Here is a 21,838-nt window from a genome sequence, read left to right on the forward strand (position 1 = left end):
CCACTTTATAGTTATTCACTGAGACATTCACTGATTTAGCAAGGAACCTAGAAGTGTGCCTGATAAATGGTACAATTAATCCTTAATTCTGCTGTCTTGAAACACATTGTCGTTAAATACAGTAAGCCAGAAAGCACATCACATGCAATGCCAATCAACTAACATAAGATTCAAGGCACAACAGGCAGCTGATGAGCAGTTTGCTTGACCTTGCTGTTCTTTGTATTGATGTTTCAGAGGATACTGTGTCCCTTAGAACCAATTGTGTAAATATTTGTTTTCAAATAGCTGTGTTTAGCAACACTGCAACATGATGATTATAGTCTGGCCTGTTCTCTTGCCAAGCTAAATGATGATGGCTTTGAGTTGGAGTCAGTATCCAGATTTTCAGAAGATGGTGCAGCTCATTGTAATTCACTTGTACAAAAACACTTCACACCACCCACCTGTAAACTGATCACACTGTGATACAATACATAATAAATTGATGTAGCATCAGCTTTCTGCAACTGTATCCTGCTGATGCATTTATTAAACATTGTGCAATACAGTCAGTCTGACATGAATCTGAGACCTCTGATAACGAATGCTGACAACATGTTTTTTTCAGGTTCCGTAAAGGAACTACCTCATCCTGTCTCCTGTTGTGTATAACTACACGCTGTGTGGAGAGCCAGAAACAACACAATCTGTTGACTTTTGGCATTAGTTTTGACATTATTTATTGTTTATGGAGCCAGAATTCTGGATGCCATGCCCTTTACAAATAAATTTAATGAACAGTGAGTATTGTACCTTCATATTTTATGCATCATTTGCAAGATAAAATTGAAACAGAAAGTTCATTTTTACAGGAAGAAGCACAAACATTGTTATGTTTATAAATGTTCTTTTTAGTTATAGATACCAGTATTGATTTTTGATTAATTGAATTTTTGCACGTAGGGGTGACATCGTTCAATCCCAGGTTGGTATGATACTGTCTCCACTTGTCACGTTAGTTAAAAAGAAATGATGTACGGCAATGATACTTAAGAAGCCCTCTTCTGCAGACATGGTGGTGGTATTCCATCCCCATAGATTTTCAAATTTCAGTTTACAAACAAAAACAAAAGCAAAAAAAAAGCATAATATACAATTTCAATTGTCAAATTCAGCAGTAGATGTAAAGTATTGAAAATTACATTGTGCATTTTGTCCATGTAAGACGACCATGCAAAAGTAACAGTAGAGGGAAGATAAAAGGGGAATAATGGATTCCATGTTTGAGCAGCATGTTCAGTTTGGATTCTGAAAGCATCATACTGAATCTTACTGTTTCTTAACCACAAATCTCTCAGTTGACTAGGCAAGATGTGGAGGAGGGAACATCAGTAATATGGGAATTTGTGTGAATTCCTGCTTTGTGGTGCTAGTGTGCTAAAGAATCCGTAGTGAGAATCAGAAAACAATGGCTTGGAAAACTACTTACCACTACTCATTGTTTGATTAAATTAATATTCTAATGACTTCACTTTACTTAGCAATTTCAAAATAAAATCATCCACCTCCAATTCATTCTGATGGACTTAAAGGAACATGGTCTGAAGGAGAATTTTTTTTTTTGAACACCTCTTTTCTTGGATGGGCAGAATACTGAAATTGTTTGCTTAGTTACTCAATGACAATAGCACACATTAAATTAAAAGGAGAAGCAAATATAATGCTCTTCAGAGTATTCACCTGTAAACATAGTGTACACAGCAATCATTACATACTGTAGGTGGAGGCTGCAATTGTATTGTTTATCCACTATGGCTTGGCACCTTTAACTGTAATATTCTCATCCTTTGGCTTTGATTTAAAATTATAAGCAAGAATGTTATTCATGAGGCTAAATATGTTTTGGAGAATGATCTCCATGCTGTAACTTTTCTATGTATCCATGCATCTATTCTAAATAGCAAACCACTGGACTCATGGTAATGTTTGTTGTGTAAGGAAATGTACAAATGGTGATGTTGCAACTGATGATGTTAGTTCAACATCAGCAAAGGATGAAGTTGCAGAGAGAGCTATTGGCCACTACACTAGAGAGCTGTATTCAATAGCTGGTAATACAAAGATATAAAGAAACTGTAATGGAGAGTGTAAAAGATCCTTACCCTAGAATAAGGAGGAAATAGGAATACCAGTGACCAAGAGAAATGAGAACCTGGGAGAAACTAGCAGCCTCCGATATGTCTAGGCACACCCCCCACAGTGCACAAATAATTGGGAGCAGTATCAAAAAAATGCTAGCTGTGGGATTGCATAAAACATAGCATAAAGCAGTTTGGTTGTTAGTTGCTTGGTAATTTTTAAGGATGGATTTGCTTTCTAGTGAGAAACAATGGGCTGGGACTAAAAGTTGGATAGATAATTAGGGAGGTCAGCAGGAACTGCAAGATATTGCAACCACGGTATCTGTAGGCCTCACAGGATTTACCATCAACGGAGTGTGAAGGTAAAAAACCTTTAGTACCTCAGCTGGGATTACAAATCCATTGTCCTTTTCCTAAAAAAAAAATCACAGAACAAATGAACAAGCAGTGCTAATAACTGAAGTATATATTTCAGCGCCTGTATTGATCTATGCATTATGTGTCTTTTACTTGGACAGTGAGTGCAGATATCATTATTGCAGACATCAGCTTGAACACATTACTGAGACTTAGTGTAACAAAGCATTGAGATAACTTCAGCAGCAACAAAGTTATTAGCCCAGCGATGCTTTTATTTCAGCCATATTGTGTTTTTGAGTTCAATTTTCTCACATTGTCAAGCTCCAGCTGCTCTGAAGCAATCCCCAAATGATTTTTATTTCAGATACAGAAACAAGTTCTATGGTAACACTGTGTAACAACATGACTGCTTGTCAGTCACAATGGGAGACTAACTATAGAGCTTTAATTTGAATTCTTTCTCTGCAGACGGCATGTGCATCCAAAATAAAACTACAAGCTGTATGTGGACAGACTGTTCTGATCATTCACATTTCAAAGACATATTTGCCATCAATAAAGGACTGAAAATATAATACTGTTCAAAATTTGTTGTTTTCTCAATGCCACCCTTCTTAAATAGAAGGGCAAGATTAGCTATCCTCCAACCTGTAGGGACTATTCCAGAGTCTATAGAATTTCGGAGGATGACCACTAGTGCATCTGCTATTTCAAGGGCCACTTAAGTATCTGGGATGAAAGTTATCAGGGCCTAGGGATTTATCTGTCTTTAATCCTGTTTATTCTCACAATATTACTTCCTTACTAATATTAATTTATTTCATTTCTTCCTTCCAATTATCTCCTGGGTCCTTCCATATTTTTGGAATGTTATTTATATTTTCCTCTGTGAAGCCAGAACTAATGTGTATATCTAATTAGTCTGCCTTATCTTTGTTCCCCATCATAAATTCCCATTTCTGATTGTAGGGGACCTATATTTGTCTTTATTCATTTTTTTTCTCCTCACATATCTATAGAAACGTTTACAATTGGCTTGCATGTTCTGTACAAGCTTACTCTCATAATGTACTGTCCCACTCTTAATTAGATAGACAATTGGCTAGCTACCAGAAGGTAATGCGTAAGAATAAATAGATCTTTTTTCAGGCTGACAGGCTGTCATGGGTTTTGTGCCACAGGAGTCAGTGCTGAAGCCTCAGCTATTTATGATTTATATAACTGATTTGGATGATGGAGCCAGCGGAATGGTAGCTAAATTTGCTGATGACACAAAGAAAGGACAGAAATTGAGTTGCAAAAAGGATATAAGGTGCTTACAAATGGAAATAGACAGGTTAAGTGAGTGGACAAATATTTGGCAAATGGAATTTAATGTGAGAAAGTGTGAAATTGTCCATTTTGGCAAGAAGAATAGAAATGAGCAGATTATCTAAACTATGAGAGATTGCATAGCTGCAAGTTGCAGGGTGATCTGGGTGTCCTAATACATGAATCACAAAAGATGAGTGTCCAAGTACAGCAAGTAATTAGGAAAGCAAATGGAATGCAAATTGATTAGGTAAAAATATGGATTTGCAGTTACAACAGATCAGCCATGATCTTATTAAAAAGGTAGTGCAGGCTCAGGGGGATGAATGGTCTACTTCTGCTCCTTTCCATGGGTATGTTGATAACTAAGCTCTGTGGTGCTGACACATCCAGTTATAAATGGTGGTGGACAATCGAAACCTACCCAGTGAAGGAGAGTGCACAGTTGTCTCCATTCTCAATAAAGGGACAGCCCACAATATCATGACAAGAGAGAAGGTTGAAGCACTTGCAAGAATCTTCAGCTCGAAGCGCCAAATGGACGATCCATCATGATTTCCTCCTAAGGTGCCCAGCATCATCGAGGTCAGCTTCAGCCAATTTGATTCCCTCCATGTGGCATTTTTCAATGTCGGAAGATATTAGATAATGCAAAATCTATGAAGCATCACAAATTTCCAGTAGTTGTACTGATGACATGGTGTGGAATTTTCCAACTTTCAGATAAAGAGCTTTGCCAAGTGAGATACATGGTTTAGAGAGATTTTTCTCAATCTCCACCTCATTAATTCTGCAATTGTGGCAGTTTTTAACTGGCAATTGTGCAGTCGGAGAGGCCGAAGCACTTGCTACTGCTGGGATCTTACGGCTTTCATGCCTCTGGTGCTGTACCTAAAGTACTAGATCTACATCATATACCTACATCCTATTTCAGATGCTTCAAGCAAGGAACCTGCCCTCGCATTATGGTGCTTCATTCTCAACATACAACACATGACCCAGAGGGAAGAAAATCACTCTTCATGGCTGTGCAGGTACTGGTGAATGGGCTGTTGGAGAAAAGGGCAGTTGTATTTCTAGCCAATTGATACAGGAGGCCACACTAACAGTCCTAACCTACACACAAATTGCAGCTGAGGTCAATGTATTGTCCCCAGTGAAGCGGGCTGCCCAGAAGTGTGGAGTAAGAAGAAAGTCAGTGATCAACTTTGCTCCACATCCTCTTCCTGCCACCTCACACACACAGAGTTACCACGCACTCTAACCATACCAAATATCCAACTGGCCAATCAGTCTACTCTCAACCATCAGAAAGTTTGAATGTGTTGCTGATAGAACTATCAAGCAGGACTTAGCAATAGCTCACTAATACTTAATTTCCGTTCTGTTGGGATCATGTAGCTCCAGACCTCATCATATCCTTGGTCCAAATATGATTTTAAAAATCTAAACTTTAGATGTGAGGTGAGAGTGACTATCCTTGAAATCAATAAAGCATTCAGCTCAGTGTGGCATTAAGATTCACAGTCAGGTGTTGAATAAGGTAGCACACATACAATTACCAAGTTTGCAGATTACACAAAATTAGGTTAGAATACAAGTAATGAGGATAGCTTCAGTCTATAGGGGGTATAAACAGGTTAAATGAATGGGCAAAAACCTGATTGATTGTGCATAAAGTTGGAAAATGTGAGTTTGTACAAATTGGCAAGAAGAATAGAGGAGCTGAATATTATTTAAATGGAGAAAGACTGCAGAAAGCAGGGATATGGGGTTTCTAGTGCGTGCATCATAAAAGGATAGCTGCCAAATGGAATTTATTTTCAAAATCCAAATATATTGCAGCTACCTGTTCTTCTTTATCCAGCTTGTTTGTTATCCCCTCAAAGAACCGTCAGAACTGTAAAGTGGTCAGGAATGGTTTCCCCTTCATGAAAATGTCCTGGCCCTCCTTCATTGTATTATCTATTTCTAAATGCTTAGCTATTGCATTCTTTACAACAGACTTTAACATTTTGAGACAAATTGATTTCTAATCAGTAAGAGAATTGAGTATTATGGAGATACGACAGGAAAGTGCAGTTGAAGATGATCAAAACAGCCATGATCTCATTGATGAGCCAAATGGCTTTAAGGTCCTACTTCAGTATGTCAAAACAGAAAACTCCGTAATGAACTATAGAGAAACATTTAAAGGGATTTCAAATAGCACCAACTAGGCCAATGTAATATTCCTGGTGTTATATGGTTGCTGGTTACAAAGAATGTCATTTTGTGAACTCTGAATGGTATACTGGTCCCAGCAATGGGAACATTACTAATTGCTTCTATACAGATCTTTCAAAATATAGAGCTTCGCCCCTGCCCAACCCAGGATTATCAATGGCATTCTTGCATCTGTTCCTGGAAAATGATAACCAAGTTATGGTGTCATTTCCACCACAATTAAAGGGCATTAAGTGTTAGCCATGACTCATTCAGCACTCATACCTCTACAACATTAGATTCAACTCCAGGATTTGAGCGTGAAAATCAAGGCTGGTACTCCAGTGTTATGTTAAAGGTACATTGCTTTTGTTAGAAGTGCCTCTTTTGGAGAAGAAATCAAACTGAGGCCCAGTCTTTTCTCTCAGCTGGAGGTAAAGGATTCCATTTCCCTTATTGTTTTGGCCAATATTTAGCCGTCATCAAGATCATCAAAATTGATTATCTGATCATTGCAAATTGTGATAGTTTTCTGTGCATAAATTGGCTGCTACTTTTCCTACATTACAAAGTAATTCTTTGGCTATAAAGTGTTATAGAGATGCCCATTGGTATTGTTGAAATTATCTTTTTCCTCCTTCAGTTAAGTGTGTCCAAATGCATTTTTCCATAAAATGCATAAGAATTGATGCACAAAAATCCACAGAACCCTTAAAATCTCTAGGCTCATTTCCTCTGCTTTACACCAAGGGAATTAATACACATCCAGTTGCAGGAGCTTGACAACTAGCCTGAAGTTGTTTATTCTACAAGTGGAAGTGACAATGCAAATCAAAATAAAGAAACAATAAACAGCTGTAAACCAAATTGGAAAATCTAGATGGCACATCCAGTGTCAGAGCCTCAAGCATGTTTGGTAAAGAGATGGAGCAGTGAGCCTAATAAAGGGCTAAGTTTCTAAAGTATTATTTAACAGCAATTTTATCACACTTCACTGAATCATATGTCAAGAGAATTGTTCTGTCAGCTGAATACAAGTCAATGATGCCCAGTGTTACTTCCACATGTGCAACTAGAAATTCAGTTATATAGCACTGTTTTGAGCAAAATTACAGAGGCTCCTATTACAATTCTCTGGGTATGTGATACACGATAGGTACATCCCCGGCTTGCACTAGTCTGACTTGCCATGTACAGAAAGAGACAATATAGTATAGCTTTTGAGTTCTGTCCTGATATCACACAACTTATTGGTTGAAATCCCTCTGGGATTCCAAATTTTCTCGACGGTCCTATCCACATATTTGCTTGTCACTTTTCAAAGATCCAATATGAGGTTGCAGTCTGGGACCTATTTCAGTGTTCATTAAAGATCAAGCATCCAAACTGGGAGGAGTGTAACTTTTTCACAATGGTTTATATTGTACCACGTGTGAAGTAATCTGGAGCATTCCAGAGGAGTTTTGTATTGTGCTCTTGGATTTACTGCAGGGTGTTGCTTTATTGCATGCTCACAAGGAGGGCAGAGGAATAGGTAACCTGTCTACACAAAGGGTGCAATAGCTAGGGGACAGCAAGTGCCCTCCCTCCTACCAGCTGCGCCGCTACGTATTAAGCTGCGCCCGCTCCCTGTTCCTCGCCTCGCTATCTCGTGGCACCGGTAGTAAACCCGAGAACACTACTCTGCAAATGCAGAACCTCTGTGTCCACAGGATAACAGGGAAATGGAGCAGAGGCTGCAGTGAGAGGCTGCAAGCTCTATGTAATGCCCTCCATCAAGTTCTAGTCTGACACACTATGTTGAAAGGTGTCGTCCTGTCCCATCCAATTAAATGCTGTCACCAAACATAGCACTAGAGAAGCAACAGAAAACTCCACCTTGCATTCAGGCAATTCAGGAAGCAGCATTTACATTAGGTTCACCAAACCATCTCTATGTATTTTTTTAAAATAATAAGATTGAAAAAGCTATTGAGCATTTCTACGCCAATGATATGCTTCTTACACATTTAGCAGCTGCAGGCTCAAACTTGAAAAATGATGATTAAATGATTGATTATAGTAATGCTTTGTCTGACTTGCCATGTACAGAAAGAGACAATATAGTACAGCAGTGCCCTTCAATGCTAGCTAAGGGTACATAGAAGTTTCAGTAAAATGTTCCTCATTAAACGTCGAGAGTGTGGTGCTGAAAAAGCACAGCAGGTCAGGCAGCATCCGAGGAGCAGGAGAATCGATGTTTCAGGCATAAGCCCTTCATCAGAAATCAGCTTATGTTGGAACATAGATTCTCCTGCTCCTCGGACGCTGCCTGACCTGCTGTGCTTTTCCAGCACCACACTCTCGACTCTGATCTCCAGTATCTGCAGTCCTCATTTTCTCCTCCCTGTTTCTTATTAAATGTCCAATTTAACTTGTGCTAATTTTTTTCAACAGCTATCCAATGAAATTCATCACTTATTTAGGGTCAGTTGTTTGACTCTTTGGCTGGGGTTTCTGAATGATTGTCGGACAGCCACAATAATGCAAGCTACTACAAGTTCCAAATCAAAAATATGAATGAAATTGCCTCCTGTCTATATTTCCCAGTGTTATAATATTTTCTAATTTAGTTAATCCAATTATTTATGTTTTTAAATTGCCAAAAATATCACGTGCTGCAACATTACTGAGCTGTATAAGCTTCTTCATTCAGACTGATCATTCCACTTCTGCTTTGAAAGCAAATAAAATTTTCAAGTGCAGAAATGCTAGACACCAACCATGTAGAGCTGGAGTTGTGAGTGTCGAAATTAAAATGGGTGTGTTGATTGTTAGGAAAGATTCACTTTAATTTCCTTCTAAGAATGCAGCTGAGGGTTGTTAAATGTAAAATTTCTCCATTAACAGATGTTAAAAATGTGCTGAAGTAGATTTTAAACTAATTAAATTTTTGTCCTTTTTGTCAGCTTCTGCAAACAAGAGAAACTGCCAATCACCTTCCAGTCTTGTGTCGTCCCAAAGGATTGTCTAACCTCAGAATGGTCAGAGTGGAGTCCATGCTCAAAGTCTTGCTACAGCACGACCACTACGAAAGGATTCCGTACCAGAACTTCCAGTATTAAGCAATTTCCTGTTGGTGGTGGGAAAGAATGTCCATCCCGAGAAGAGAAAGAACCTTGTGCTCCCCAAGGAGAAGGTGTGCCACCTTGTGCTATGTAAGTCTGTTGTTCTTAAAACTTTAGTGCTCACATTACTTAGCTGAGAATTGATCAACTGATTAAACAACAGATATGGTATAGAATGTCAATAAAAGCAATACAGTAAACACTCCAATTTTTCTGAAATATTTACACCCATTAAGAGAAGAGCTCAATAATTACAGCCATCTCGTGTCTGCGTCAAGAGATTCTCAAAGAGATATAACCATAGCCTAACTGAAGAGTCAGTCATTGCCTAATCCACTTCGCAGCAATGTACCTTTATCCTGTTCTCTGGAGTGTCACTGTAACTATCTTTGTCTCAGCCATTCAACTGGACTTTATCATTGCCAAGTTAAGGGCAGCATTTATCTAAGAAAGCTAGACTGGCAATATCCAAACAAATTTAATGTAGGACCTTTTGCATCCAAAAAATCAGGAGACCTTCATCCTAACAGCTTAGGTTTAATTCAAAACTAGGTACAATAGCCATATGTTATTAGCTTGCAACACCTTTCAGGCCTGGATTGTTGCATTTTTCTTCATTTTGCTTCTTATACATTTTATATATTCCAGTTTTCCAAGATGATGCATTAATAGAGGACACGTGTGATTTCCTTCTAAGCTTCTGTTAGTTTCTTTCCAAATGTAACCAAAAGAAAGTTGTCTGGGGATGACTTTTTTTTTGCCTCTTTGCTTATAGGCAAATACCTGATCACGGACTGAAAAACCTCATTCTGACGTAGTTGAGATCAGATCCTTAAATGCCAAAGAGTCATAATCATAAATCCACATCTGTGGTTGACTACATCAGTACAGAAAGCTGCTTCTCTGTTGGTTGCATGATTTTTTTTCAATACTGTTGGCCTTGTAGTTTCCTTTCCATGTTAATCACCATTTGTTTGAAAATTCCTGGACATGTAGTGCTGGACAAAATTTACATTGCAGGTGAATATTATTCATTCAAATTCCATCAATGTATTAATCAACTTTTAAACTTATATTTCCAAAATCAGAAACATTTAAGAAGATCCAGTTACATTTCACCTTTGCTTTAGCATTGATTCTAATTGATGAGCTTCTATTATTTGGACAGACAAATAACCATAATACTTTTCTTGAGTAGTTTATTAAGCATCCATTTAGTGTGATATTTTCATCTATTAATGTCATGTATTATTTCCATAACCTACTGATCAATTCAGTTCATCATTGCAAAAGTGTGGAAACATTTAGTATCGCAGATGTCCGAATAGTTTCCTGCTTCTTTATTCAACAGTAACCTATTATCTATTTTTTCTTATAGCTCATGATGTTCCACAGCTATTTCAAATTAATACACTTTTAGCCAAAGGGAGCTAAATGTGGCCAAATGGCTCCCTCAAATTGTACTCACAGGCTTTATCTTAATGATTGCATTAAAAAAAAATCTACTGTTAGTTTTTATGCAAATGAAGTGTTATTTAAGTATTCAGCAAACCATATTGAATGTTTAAATGAATATTTATTATTTTCAATTAGGACACAGAAGCCTGTTGTCGTAAAAAAAATGCTTTGCTTGATCTTAGTACTGCTATTGCTTAGTTTTGTGTGGGCAAGATTTCCCTCACTCTTCATTTACATTTATAGTCTTGAGATAAGAAAGTGGAAATGCTGTTATGTCTTATTGATAATGTCCATAATGGACAGAATCTTCTGAGCCTAGTTGGAGCTTTTGGAAAGGGGACAGGGAAACTTAATTAGACATGGGGCAAAAATCCAGTTTCCCAGTGGTAGCTAATGTTTTCCCAGAATCATTCAAGTATGCCAGCTTTCCTAGCCTTGCTGGTTAGGAACATCTTTTATATACAACAGCATGTCATCAATTTTCTGTCACACTCCAACCCATTGGAGTTGTGTTTACAAGCTCAATCTTGTTAAGTGTAAATGGGAAACATGAGTTCACAAACCTGACTACATGTATGCAGCAAGTACCTGATGGAGTAGACCGCATTCTCAAAGTTCTGGTGAGGACAAATTTCTTTCAGTAACTTGCTTCCTTCATGACTAAGCCACTTCTTTGTACAAGCAAATACACCGCAAGTGGTAAAGTGTGATGGGGTCAACAAAGTCGTGAGAAAGAACGGCATGGTGGCTCAGTGTTTAGCACTGCTGCCTCAGAGCACCAGGGACCGGGTTTGATTTTAGCCTTTGGTGACTGTGTCTGAAATTTGCACACCCTTCCTGTGTCTGTGTGAGTTTCTGCTGGGTATCCCAGTTTCCTCCCATTCCAAAGATGTGCAAGAGAGGTGAACTGACCATGCTAAATTGCCCGTAGTATTCAGGGGTGTGTAGGCTAGGTGGATTAGCCATGGGAAATATGAAGTAACAGAGATAGGGTGGGGACCTGGGTCTGAGTGAGATGCTGTTAGAGGGTTGGTGCAGATTGTGGGCCGAGTGGACTCTTTCTGCACTGTAGAGACTGTGTAATAGAAGTTTTAGTGTTATATGGTCATGGTTGTTTTTCTTAAATACTTATATGTTGACCCCTGACCACACTTAAAGGATGTGGTAGCCGGGGCACTGGAAGGATCCTGGGGAAGGAAGGTGTGAAACAGAGGGGAGAATCACAGTGACAAGGACAAGGAAAACAAGGAAAGCAGGGAACTGCATGTTTCGGGTGGGAACCGAATGGGGTAATTATGTGCACTAAGGAGGGAGAAAGAGTAGGTGAATTGAGTAAGGATAGTTGAAGGCTAAGGCCTTGCATGGGAACCTGGATGGGAGTGGGATCAAATGGTTAATGAACACAAGGAGAGATTAAAGAAGGTTAGCAGAGGTGCCAGAGGAAAGGAGGATGATTTCTACAATAATTGAAGAGAAAATGCAATGTACAGGAGTAATGTTGAGGCGACTCAAATAATTAAATAAAAACATTTACAACCTCCATCCTTCTCCTAAATTTCTTTGCAAAAGAAGGTGTCACAGTTAATTCACAATACAATGGGAGGCTCAAGATCTGTTTACACTAGTTTCTGCACAGTGTAAACTCAAACAAATGATGGAATTGAAACAGAAACTGTAAAGTATTATATTGTGACCACTCTGTTTAGGCTTGGGTCTGAAGGCTGAAGCAGTTAATGCAGAAAAAAAATGGTGAAGTAACTCAATTACCTCCTACACCAACATCTAAACTATGTGTTGTGATTAACTTAATACTGAAACGAAGGGCATCTAAGACTCACTAACAGTGGTGGCGGTATTCAACTAACAGGACCATTCCCATACCTATTCATCTAAAAGATAAGGATGTGGGGGTATAAATAAAGGCAGGCTGCAGCCTGATAAGGGCCCAAAGGAGAAGATTAATTATGTTATGATGTCAGACAGAAAACAAAAAAGCTATCCTTGATGTTCCACCAGCCTAACCCAACAGGTGTACTAGCTTTGCTGACATTAAGAAAAAGGAGGAAGAGAAGACAAAATGCCCAGTTTCAACACATTAAAAGACATGAGACACAGGAGTTTGCAGCTACGTGTGAATAAGCAGTGCTTGAAGAGAGGCGCCAGGGTCTTCAGCATCACTGAGTATTGGTGCACAGAGAGAGGGTGTTCTGAACCTGTTGCAGTTACCTGCACACATGAGTGGAAAGCAGTGGTGGAGGCATCTGTGCCCGACAAGGGAAGCTGGCACCTACTTCTGTCAAACCTGAGCTGTGCAACTTGGGAGGCAATGACATGTGTCTGTGGCTTGAAGACCACAGTAGAATTGAACCTCCTGCCCACTAGCTCCTTTCAAGTTCAATTGGAAACATGCATGACATCTTCCAGTCAGCATCCCACCAGTCTCTGATGTCGTTTCCACAAAAGCAGTAGAGACTCACCTACTCACCATGGACTCAGAGAGCCAAGGTTCTGTGACTGTGTTTAAAGGCCTATATGGTTCAAGATGCAAGCTCCATTGAATCTTAATGAGAGGCTTTTAGTTTAACAAAATATAGTTCATTGTGTGATTACAATTAGGTACCAGTTACATTAACTCATTAGATGTTAAAAATCACACAACGCCAGGTTATAGTCCAACAGGTTTAATTGGACTATAACCTGGTGTTGTGTGATTTTCAACTTTGTACACCCCAGTCCAACACCGGCATCTCCAAATCATTAGATGTTGTTACTAAGGCTAATGGAACACACTGAGGACTCATCTGTTCACTTTAAATTCCAGAGCTATTTTCCCAATTTCTCCACTCAAGTCTGGAGGATATCATCAGATTAGTTGGGACTTAATGCAGCCTCCAACATTAGCCTTTCAGAATCATTAGCTCAGATAAAATCTCCCCAGAACCCTTTCCACACAATTACAGTCAATATTCATGTGATTATTATATTTTTCTCAACACAAGTTACACCTGAATCGCTGATAACATAAATTCAGCCTGTTTGGAGGTTTCGCAATTCATCCAGAATTTGGACTTGGAAGATTGATAGGTCTTTGGCTTGAGGACTGTTCACCTTGATTCTGACATTGACCATAAAGCTGAGTTTCCCTCCCTTTCTACACAAAGCTTTACAAAGTATTCTGTAACAGTTTTCACTATTGACCAATGATGTATAAATGATCAAAACTAATTGTACTTAACTGTGAAAGTAGAACAACCTTATCAAGGGCAAGGAGAATATTTTTCTCAGAGTCATAATTAGTTCAGTGGTTAAATTTTTTCAGCTCTGACTGTATTAAAGTTATCAACTGTTCAAATTAATGTGGAATTTGGGTTACTTTTAAATAGTGGGAGATCAATATGAATCACTAATGAAGTGAATGCTAATGTTGCTATTTAAATATGAAGCATACTTTGAAGTAGATTTTTAGAAAATGTCTATTATGCTTCATCCTGATTGTGTATTATTCATGAATTCACCATGTCTTGGTAGACTAACTTCCCAATTATTTGATTTCATTTGCATATTAAATAGTTTGTATGAGGGCTTTAATGTATAGCAAAGAGTGACTTAAGCTCTGGATATCTAATATGAAAATTTGAGCTGAAACATCACATCATTGTGGACCTTGTAAATTCAGGAGTTGTAATAACATTTATTTGTTAACTGGAATGATAACTCACGGATACATTACTCACAAAACCACAGAATTGTTATGACACAGAAGGAGGCCATTTTGGCTCATCATACCTGCACCAGTTCTTAACATGAGCAAGATTACTTCATGCTAATATCCTGCTTCCTCCCTAAACCCTTCAACACTATTTGTATCCAAATAATTATCCAGTACCCTCTTGAGTGCTTCAATCAAATCTACCTTTTTCTGTATTTACGCATGGGATGTTTGCGTCTCTGGCTAGACAAGCATTTACAGAGGAACCTCAATTATCCAGCATTCGATTATCCGAATATCAGATTATCTGGCAAGATCGCAAGGTCCCCATGCTTGGCTAAACTATGTTATCCAGCAGGAGAAAGTGAGGACTGCAGATGCTGGAGATCAGAGCTGAAAATGTGTTGCTGGAAAAGCGCAGCAGGTCAGGCAGCATCCAAGGAGCAGGAGAATCGATGTTTCGGGCATGAGCCCTTCTTCAGGAATTAGGATTGCTGAAGAAGGGCTCATGCCTGAAATGTCGATTCTCCTGCACCTTGGATGCTGCCTGACCTGCTGCGCTTTTCCAGCAACACATTTTCAGCTATGTTATCCAGCATTCAATTATCCGGAATTCAATTAACCAAACAAAATGCTCCTTGCTCGTGTCCTTCGGATAATCGAGGCTCCTCTGTATTGCCCATCCCTAATTGTCCAGAGGACAGTTAAGATTCAGTCTCATTGCTGCAGATCTGGAGCCATATATAGGCCAGACCTGATGAGAATGGCAGATTTCCTTCCCTAAAGGGCATTAGTGGATTCAGATGAGTTTTTCTGACAATTGGCAATGATTTCATGGTCATCAATATATCCTCAATTACAGATTCTTTATTGAATTCAAATTTCACCATCTGCTGAGGCATGATTTGAACTCAAGCCCCCATAACTCTTTACTTTTTAGCTAATAAATAATCATAAATTGCATGCTTCTGCCCAATCTCTTTGTGAGGAGGGATAGTCACGTATCCCATGTATCTGCACTATCATGTATCTACACTGGATGGTATTGTGCTGATGTGGGCACGCATGTCTTATTGTTTTCTTTTTGTGCTCACTCACTTTAATGCTTTGTAGAAAGCTGCCACTCTCAGTCTGCTTCAAATTGCTTTCTTTGTGCACACTGATTGTCTGTGCAGTGTTCCCACTGTCCCAAGCTGTTTGCCTCTCTCTCAATCAGTCAGTCAGGAAGCAAGTGGGCATATTTACTGTGTGGCACTGTGCTACATCAATGTCAGAGCTACAGCATGGGCCAGCAACTTATGTGACCAATATATTGCACATGCTTCAAGCAAATAGCCATGTGTGAAATTCGAAGGTGAAGAGTCCTTAGTTGGATAAAAGGGGACTACAGTCTGTCGGGGGTGGGGGGGAGTGGGTCGGCGGGGGTTCTACCACAGTCACTCAAGGGGCTTAATCAGTTATATTGCAGTTAGTCCTGTGAGACTAGGTTCCTCGCAATGAGACAATGGGAGGAATTGAGTATGATAGAAGTGGATACAAGAGCAGGTAGTGGTCGTACATGAACAGGAGAGATAGTGATGTGTCCCAGTGAGTGAGTAGGAAGCACAGAAGGGTGTAAAGGTTTGGTAGTTTGGGAAGGTGAGGTAGGCATTAGACTTTGAGTCAATATATGTATTTAGAGGAAATCGTAGTCCATGAACCTTAGTGAGATGCATGTGCAGTGGCAGAGTTAGAGTGAGTGTGAGATCGTAGAGCCATGATAGTGGCAACTAACTTGCAGAAAACTGAAGATCACTAACCTTCCTGCATCATTGTTGGTTGCCTCTCCTTAAATATAGGACACATCACTGACTTGTGCTGCAATTTCTGTGTAGGCTGGCTGTGCATGTTGCTGTAGCCTCCTTTAGCAGTCAGCAAGAAAAGGAGGTGCCCTCCTTTCCAGCACCTCATTTACCAGTCTCTCGGCTCCTGTTCTGGAAGGAGAGTGCTGTTTTGCCTTTATTCTGAGACATTTTCATAGTTTTGCCTCACTTTTTGAGAGTTGGTTCCTGGCCCCTGCAGCCTTTGAACCCATGTGTGGTTGGGCATTAAATAGACACAAGAGGCATGTAAGCTGGGAAGGATCTACCATTGATGAGCTTTTCCACTTCTTATTGGCCGCACAATTCCTCAAAAACATCCTCTCAACAACTTGGTCCTGTCGTGAATGTGTTGAATAGCAAAAGATTGTTTGAGAAAATTCACCATGAGCCATGGGGTGAATTTATCTGCACATGGAGAAATCCAGCTCCTGGAATGAAATTGAATCTGACGGCAGAACATGAATGACCAACTTGAACTGAAGTCATTTGGGCCATTATTTTGTGCTAAGTGGTCATACATGATCATTTCCCATGGAAGCAAATATTTGAAACATATTCCTCTTTGCTCTAATGTGAATCGCCCATACATGTTTCCCCAAATAAAAAAACACGAACTAAGTAATACCTCTCCCATTGCAGAGATCAATGCCTGACCCGATTAGATAATTGGGAAAGAGCCGATTCACTGAACCATAATTTGAAAGAAACTAGAGTTAAAAGCAGTTTATCACTTTAACATTTATCACACGCAATGGCCCTTCACCTAAATTTCTGAACAAGAAACCATTCCCAGTCAGCAGCATTTACTTCTATATAGACACAAGACGTTTAGCTGCATGGAGTATATTTGTATGTTTGCATTCACAAACTGTGCAATAATCCAAATTGGGTCAAAATTATATTTTCTCTATTAAATTTCAGAGGCTGGTTGAAGTGATAGATTGAATTTGACATCTCTTGACACTTGCATTCACAATGAGTGTATCGGGACTACACATTTGGAAAATTCAAGTATTTTGTTTCTCTCCTAATAAAGACCTTGGAGAAAAATATTATCTTGGGACATATTGCATTGCTTACTCCATTTAAATGAGTAATTCTTGTCAGTGACATAGAACGTTATCATTGACATTCACAAAAATAAATGTACTTTAACTTCACAAAGTTATTAAAATTCTTTGAGGATGTATAAAGCAGGGCTGATAAAATGGAACCAGTAGATATACTTTACTTAGATTTTCAAAAGAGACTCAAAAAATAAGACGTCAATTAAAATGTTGCAGCACAGGGTGGCTCAGTGGTTAGCACTGCTGCTTCGCAGTGCCAGGGGCCCGGGTTCAATTCCAGCCTCGGGGGAACTGTCTCCGTGGAGCTTGCACATTCTCCCTGTGTCTGCCTGGGTTTCCTCCAGGTGCTCCGGTTTCCTCCCACAATCCATAGATTGTGCAGGTTAGGTGGATTGGCCCAAGTTAAATTGCCCATAGTGATAGGGGAATGGGTCTCGATGGTTACTCTTCGGAGGGTCGGTGTGGACTTGTTGGGTCGAAGGGCCTGTTTCCGCACTGTAGGGAATCTAATCTAAAATAAAAGTCCATGGTCCTGAGGAAAATATATTAGCGCAAGTGAATAATTGGCTAAGTAATAAGAAATAGTAAATAAAAAAAAAGATCTTTTCCAGGTTGATGATCTGTAACTTGTGGAATGCTACATGTATCAGTATAATCAGTTTGTTAAAGACTTTAATGAGAGGACCAATTGTAGTCAAATTTGCGGGTGATACAAAACAAGATGTCAGGAGGATACAAAGAATTCACAGAGGAATATAAATAGGGTAAGAGAATAAGAAATTACTTGGCAGATAGAGTACAACGTGGAAAAATGTGCGGTCCACTTTGCAGAAAAAGTAGCAAAGCAAAATATTTAAAGATATTTAAAGAGAAACTGTAGTGGTGCAGCGCAGACTGATCTGAGAGTCCTTGACTATGAATCACAAAGCATGAGCGTGTGGCAGTAGAAGACAAGTAGGAAGGCAAATGGAAAAATGACGTGAGTTACAAAATGGATGGAATATAAAAGAAAGGATATCTTCTTACAACTGTACAGCACATTGACCAGACTACACCGAGAGCACTCATATGGTTATGTTCTCCTTATTTAAGAAGGGCTATATGTGCATTGAGAAATTCAAAGAATGTTAACTGGGCTGATTAGAGAGATGAAGGGGCAGTTCTATGAGGGAGTATTGAACAGATTGGAAATGTACTCACTGGAGTTTAGAAGAATGGAAGATGGTCTGATTGAAACATATAAGCTCCCAAGAGGCTTCACAGGGTAGATGCTGAGAGGATGTTCATGAGGGAATCCAAAACTAAGATGTAAATGAATAGGAATTTCTTCCATCAGGGGAGGGTTATTAATCATTTGAATTCTTTTCCCCAGAGAATAGTCGATGCTGGACCATTAAATATATTCAGGGCTGAGTCAGACAGATTTTTGATCTGCAATGGAGTCAGGGGTTATGACAGGCAACAGTAAAGTGGAAGTAATGCTAGAATATGATCATCAATGATCTACTGAATGGCAGAGAGATTCTAGGAATCAAATGACCTACTCCTATTCTATTTATTCTGACCATACTCTTCCTAAAATCATGTTGATAATTGCAGTTCCACTTGTTTTCTTTACAAACTAATATTTATTACGGAGGATTAACCAAGTTTTAAGGCTTAAAGTGCACTTTTCCCCTTTATTTTGTGACAAATATATATTTGAACTTGTGTCTACTATCTTTACACACATTATTTGCAAAATGAAACTGTATGAAAGCATTCACTTCAAAAGAGTATTCTCAATACAGCTTAGTGTCATCTAATGTGAAGTTCATCCCTTTAGAAATAAAATCCTTCATCAAATTGTGTTTTTTCCAGTTGAATTATTTTATGGCTTTCATGTGCAAAACTCTTGTACGTCTAAAGAAAAATCCTCTTATGATTAGAAAGGAATGTTTTGACATTGGTTTAAGGAATAAAAATGTCAACTGTGATCTTCAGCAATACAATAATGATAACATTGTAAATTTCTATTTACTGTCATTTTTCACTTTGTTCACTTTAAAGAGGAGTACTTTAAATTCTCCAATCTCTGAAGGCTAGTGACAATCTCAATGAGATACAGGGTTATTGGTGCAAAGTGCCTTTTGGTATACCCCTGTGATCATTATGATTGAGCTTGGGCAGTTGGTATAGACAGGTTCACTAACTTCAATGAATCTGATTCTGTTTTACCATGTTCAGCAGAGATCAAACCTGTCAATTTTTTTAGTTTTTTATGATATGCCGTTGAAGTTGTACCAGTTGCATGAACTTCATTCAACCATGATTTTTTTGATTCATGTTACGCATTTTGAGGTGTGGAATTTACTTAAATGAGTAAAACATGCAAGCCTTATCCCAGCTGGACCTTGAAAGTTTCAATAGGACATGATGCAGCAGCTATAGGATAAGCAAGAAAAAACTGAATAATTACCTTCAAAATAGTAAAATAAAATTGGATTAGCATCATATAGAGGGCACATTCAAGCTAAGGGCATGAATACCAGTTTTTTAAAAAAATAACTGATAACTGCTAAGGGCAAATTTAAAGTGGGATCTCTTAAAACAAAGGTTGAAAGACCTTTTTTTCTGTAAATGCTGTTGTACATTTGCACAGAGCTTTGGGGGAATATACCTTTAAGATGCTCAAGTATAAGAGGAGTTTATTTTGCTGCTTGTACATTCACTCAGTGAGTCTGAAAACAAGCAGCCAGTCAGACTTTTTATTTTATTTGAATGCATTCACTGTTTGTGGCCATTGCTGGCTGTGCCAACATTTATTGCCCATCCCTATTGCCCTTGTGAAGGTGGTGATGAGGAGCCTTATTGAATGGTTGCAATCTGATATGGTCCAGGTAAACCTGCAAAGCTGATGGGAAGAGAGTTCCAGAATTTTGACCTAGCAACACTGAAGGAATGGCAATATATTTCCAAGCCATGATAATGAGTGGCTTAGAGGGAACTTGCAGGTGACGCTCCTATCTACTTGCTGCCCCTGTCTTTCTCGACGGTAGTTGTGATGTGTGTTGAATATGATGACCGACTTGACACTGACATTTTTTACAAACCCACTGACTCTCACAGCGACCTGGATTACACCTCTTCCCACCCTACCTCTTGCAAAAATGCCATCCCGTATTCCCAATTCCTCCGCCTCCGCTGTATCTGCTCCCAGGAGGACCAGTTCCGCCACAGAACACACCAGATGGCCTCCTTGTTTAGAGACCGCAATTTCCCTTCCCACGTGGTTAAAGATGCCCTCCAACGCATCTCATCCACATCCCGCACCTCCGCCCTCAGACCCAACCCCTCCAACCGCAACAAGGACAGAACGCCCCTGGTGCACACCTTCCACCCTACCAACCTTCGCATAAACCAAACCATCCGCCGACATTTCCGCCACCTCCAAACAGACACCACCACCAGGGATATATTTCCCTCCCCACACCTTTCCGCCTTCCGCAAAGACCGTTCCCTCCGTGACTACCTGGTCAGGCCCACGCCCCCCTACGACCCACCCTCCCATCCTGGCACCTCCCCCTGCCACCGCAGGAACTGTAAAACCTGCGCCCACACCTCCTCCCTCACCTCCATCCAAGGCCCTAAAGGAGCCTTCCACATCCATCAAACTTTTACCTGCACATCCACTAATATCATCTATTGTATCCGTTGCTCCCGATGCGGTCTCCTCTACATCAGGGAGACTGGACGCCTCCTAGCAGAGCACTTTAGGGAACATCTCCGAGACACCCGCACCAATCAACCAAACCACCCCGTGGCCCAACATTTCAACTCCCCCTCCCACTCTGCCGAGGACATGGAGGTCCTGGACCTCCTTCACCGCCGCTCCCTCACCACCAGACGCCTGGAGGAAGAACGCCTCATCTTCCGCCTCGGAACACTTCAACCCCAGGGCATCAATGTGGATTCCAACAGTTCCCTCATTTCCCCTTCCCCCACCTCATCCTAGCTTCTAACCTCCAGAAACTCGATCCCCTGACCTGTCCGGACTTGTCCGACCTGCCCAGCTCCTTTTCCACCTATCCACTCCACCCTCTCCTCCCTGACCTATCACCTTCATCTCCTTCCCCACTGACCTATTGTACTCTAAGTAATAGGAATTGTGCTACTTTCTCCCCACCCCCACCCTCCTCTAGCTTATCTCTCCATGCTTCAGGCTCACTGTCTTTATTCCTGATGAAGGGCTTTTGCCCAAAACGTCGATTTCGCTCCTCTTTGGATGCTGCCTGAACTGCTGTGCTCTTCCAGCACCACTAATCCAGAATCTGGTTTCCAGCATCTGCAGTCATTGTTTTTACCCTCTGTTGAATGCACTACCTCACGATCTTTGCAGTGCATCTTGTAGATGGTACACACTACTGCTACTTACCATGGAAGGTGGTGGAGGAAGTGAATATTTGTGGAAATGGTATCAGTCAAGACGGTAACTTTGTATTGGATGATGTCAAGTTTTTCAAAGTTCTTTGAGCTGCATTCATCCAGGCAAGTGGAGAGCATTCCATCACACTCCTTACTTATGCCCAGGACAGGCTATGAGAAATTAGGAAGTGAGTTCTCACTGTAGGATTCCAAGCCTCTGGCATGCTTTTAT

At 39.9% G+C, this 21,838-nt stretch overlaps 1 protein-coding gene across 2 annotated transcripts in view; it reads left to right on the forward strand.

Moving 5' to 3' along the window:
- Nucleotides 1-21,838, forward strand: part of LOC122549803 (thrombospondin type-1 domain-containing protein 7A-like) — a 589,911-nt gene that overhangs the window by 383,058 nt on the left and 185,015 nt on the right. For both annotated transcript variants that reach the window (XM_043689852.1, XM_043689854.1), the window contains one exon: nucleotides 8,948-9,196. In XM_043689852.1, coding sequence (XP_043545787.1) covers nucleotides 8,948-9,196 — 249 coding nt within the window. The remainder of the gene's footprint in view (nucleotides 1-8,947; nucleotides 9,197-21,838) is intronic.

The sequence above is a fragment of the Chiloscyllium plagiosum genome, chromosome 5 (genome assembly GCF_004010195.1).
Source record: "Chiloscyllium plagiosum isolate BGI_BamShark_2017 chromosome 5, ASM401019v2, whole genome shotgun sequence".
Lineage (NCBI taxonomy): Eukaryota > Metazoa > Chordata > Chondrichthyes > Orectolobiformes > Hemiscylliidae > Chiloscyllium > Chiloscyllium plagiosum.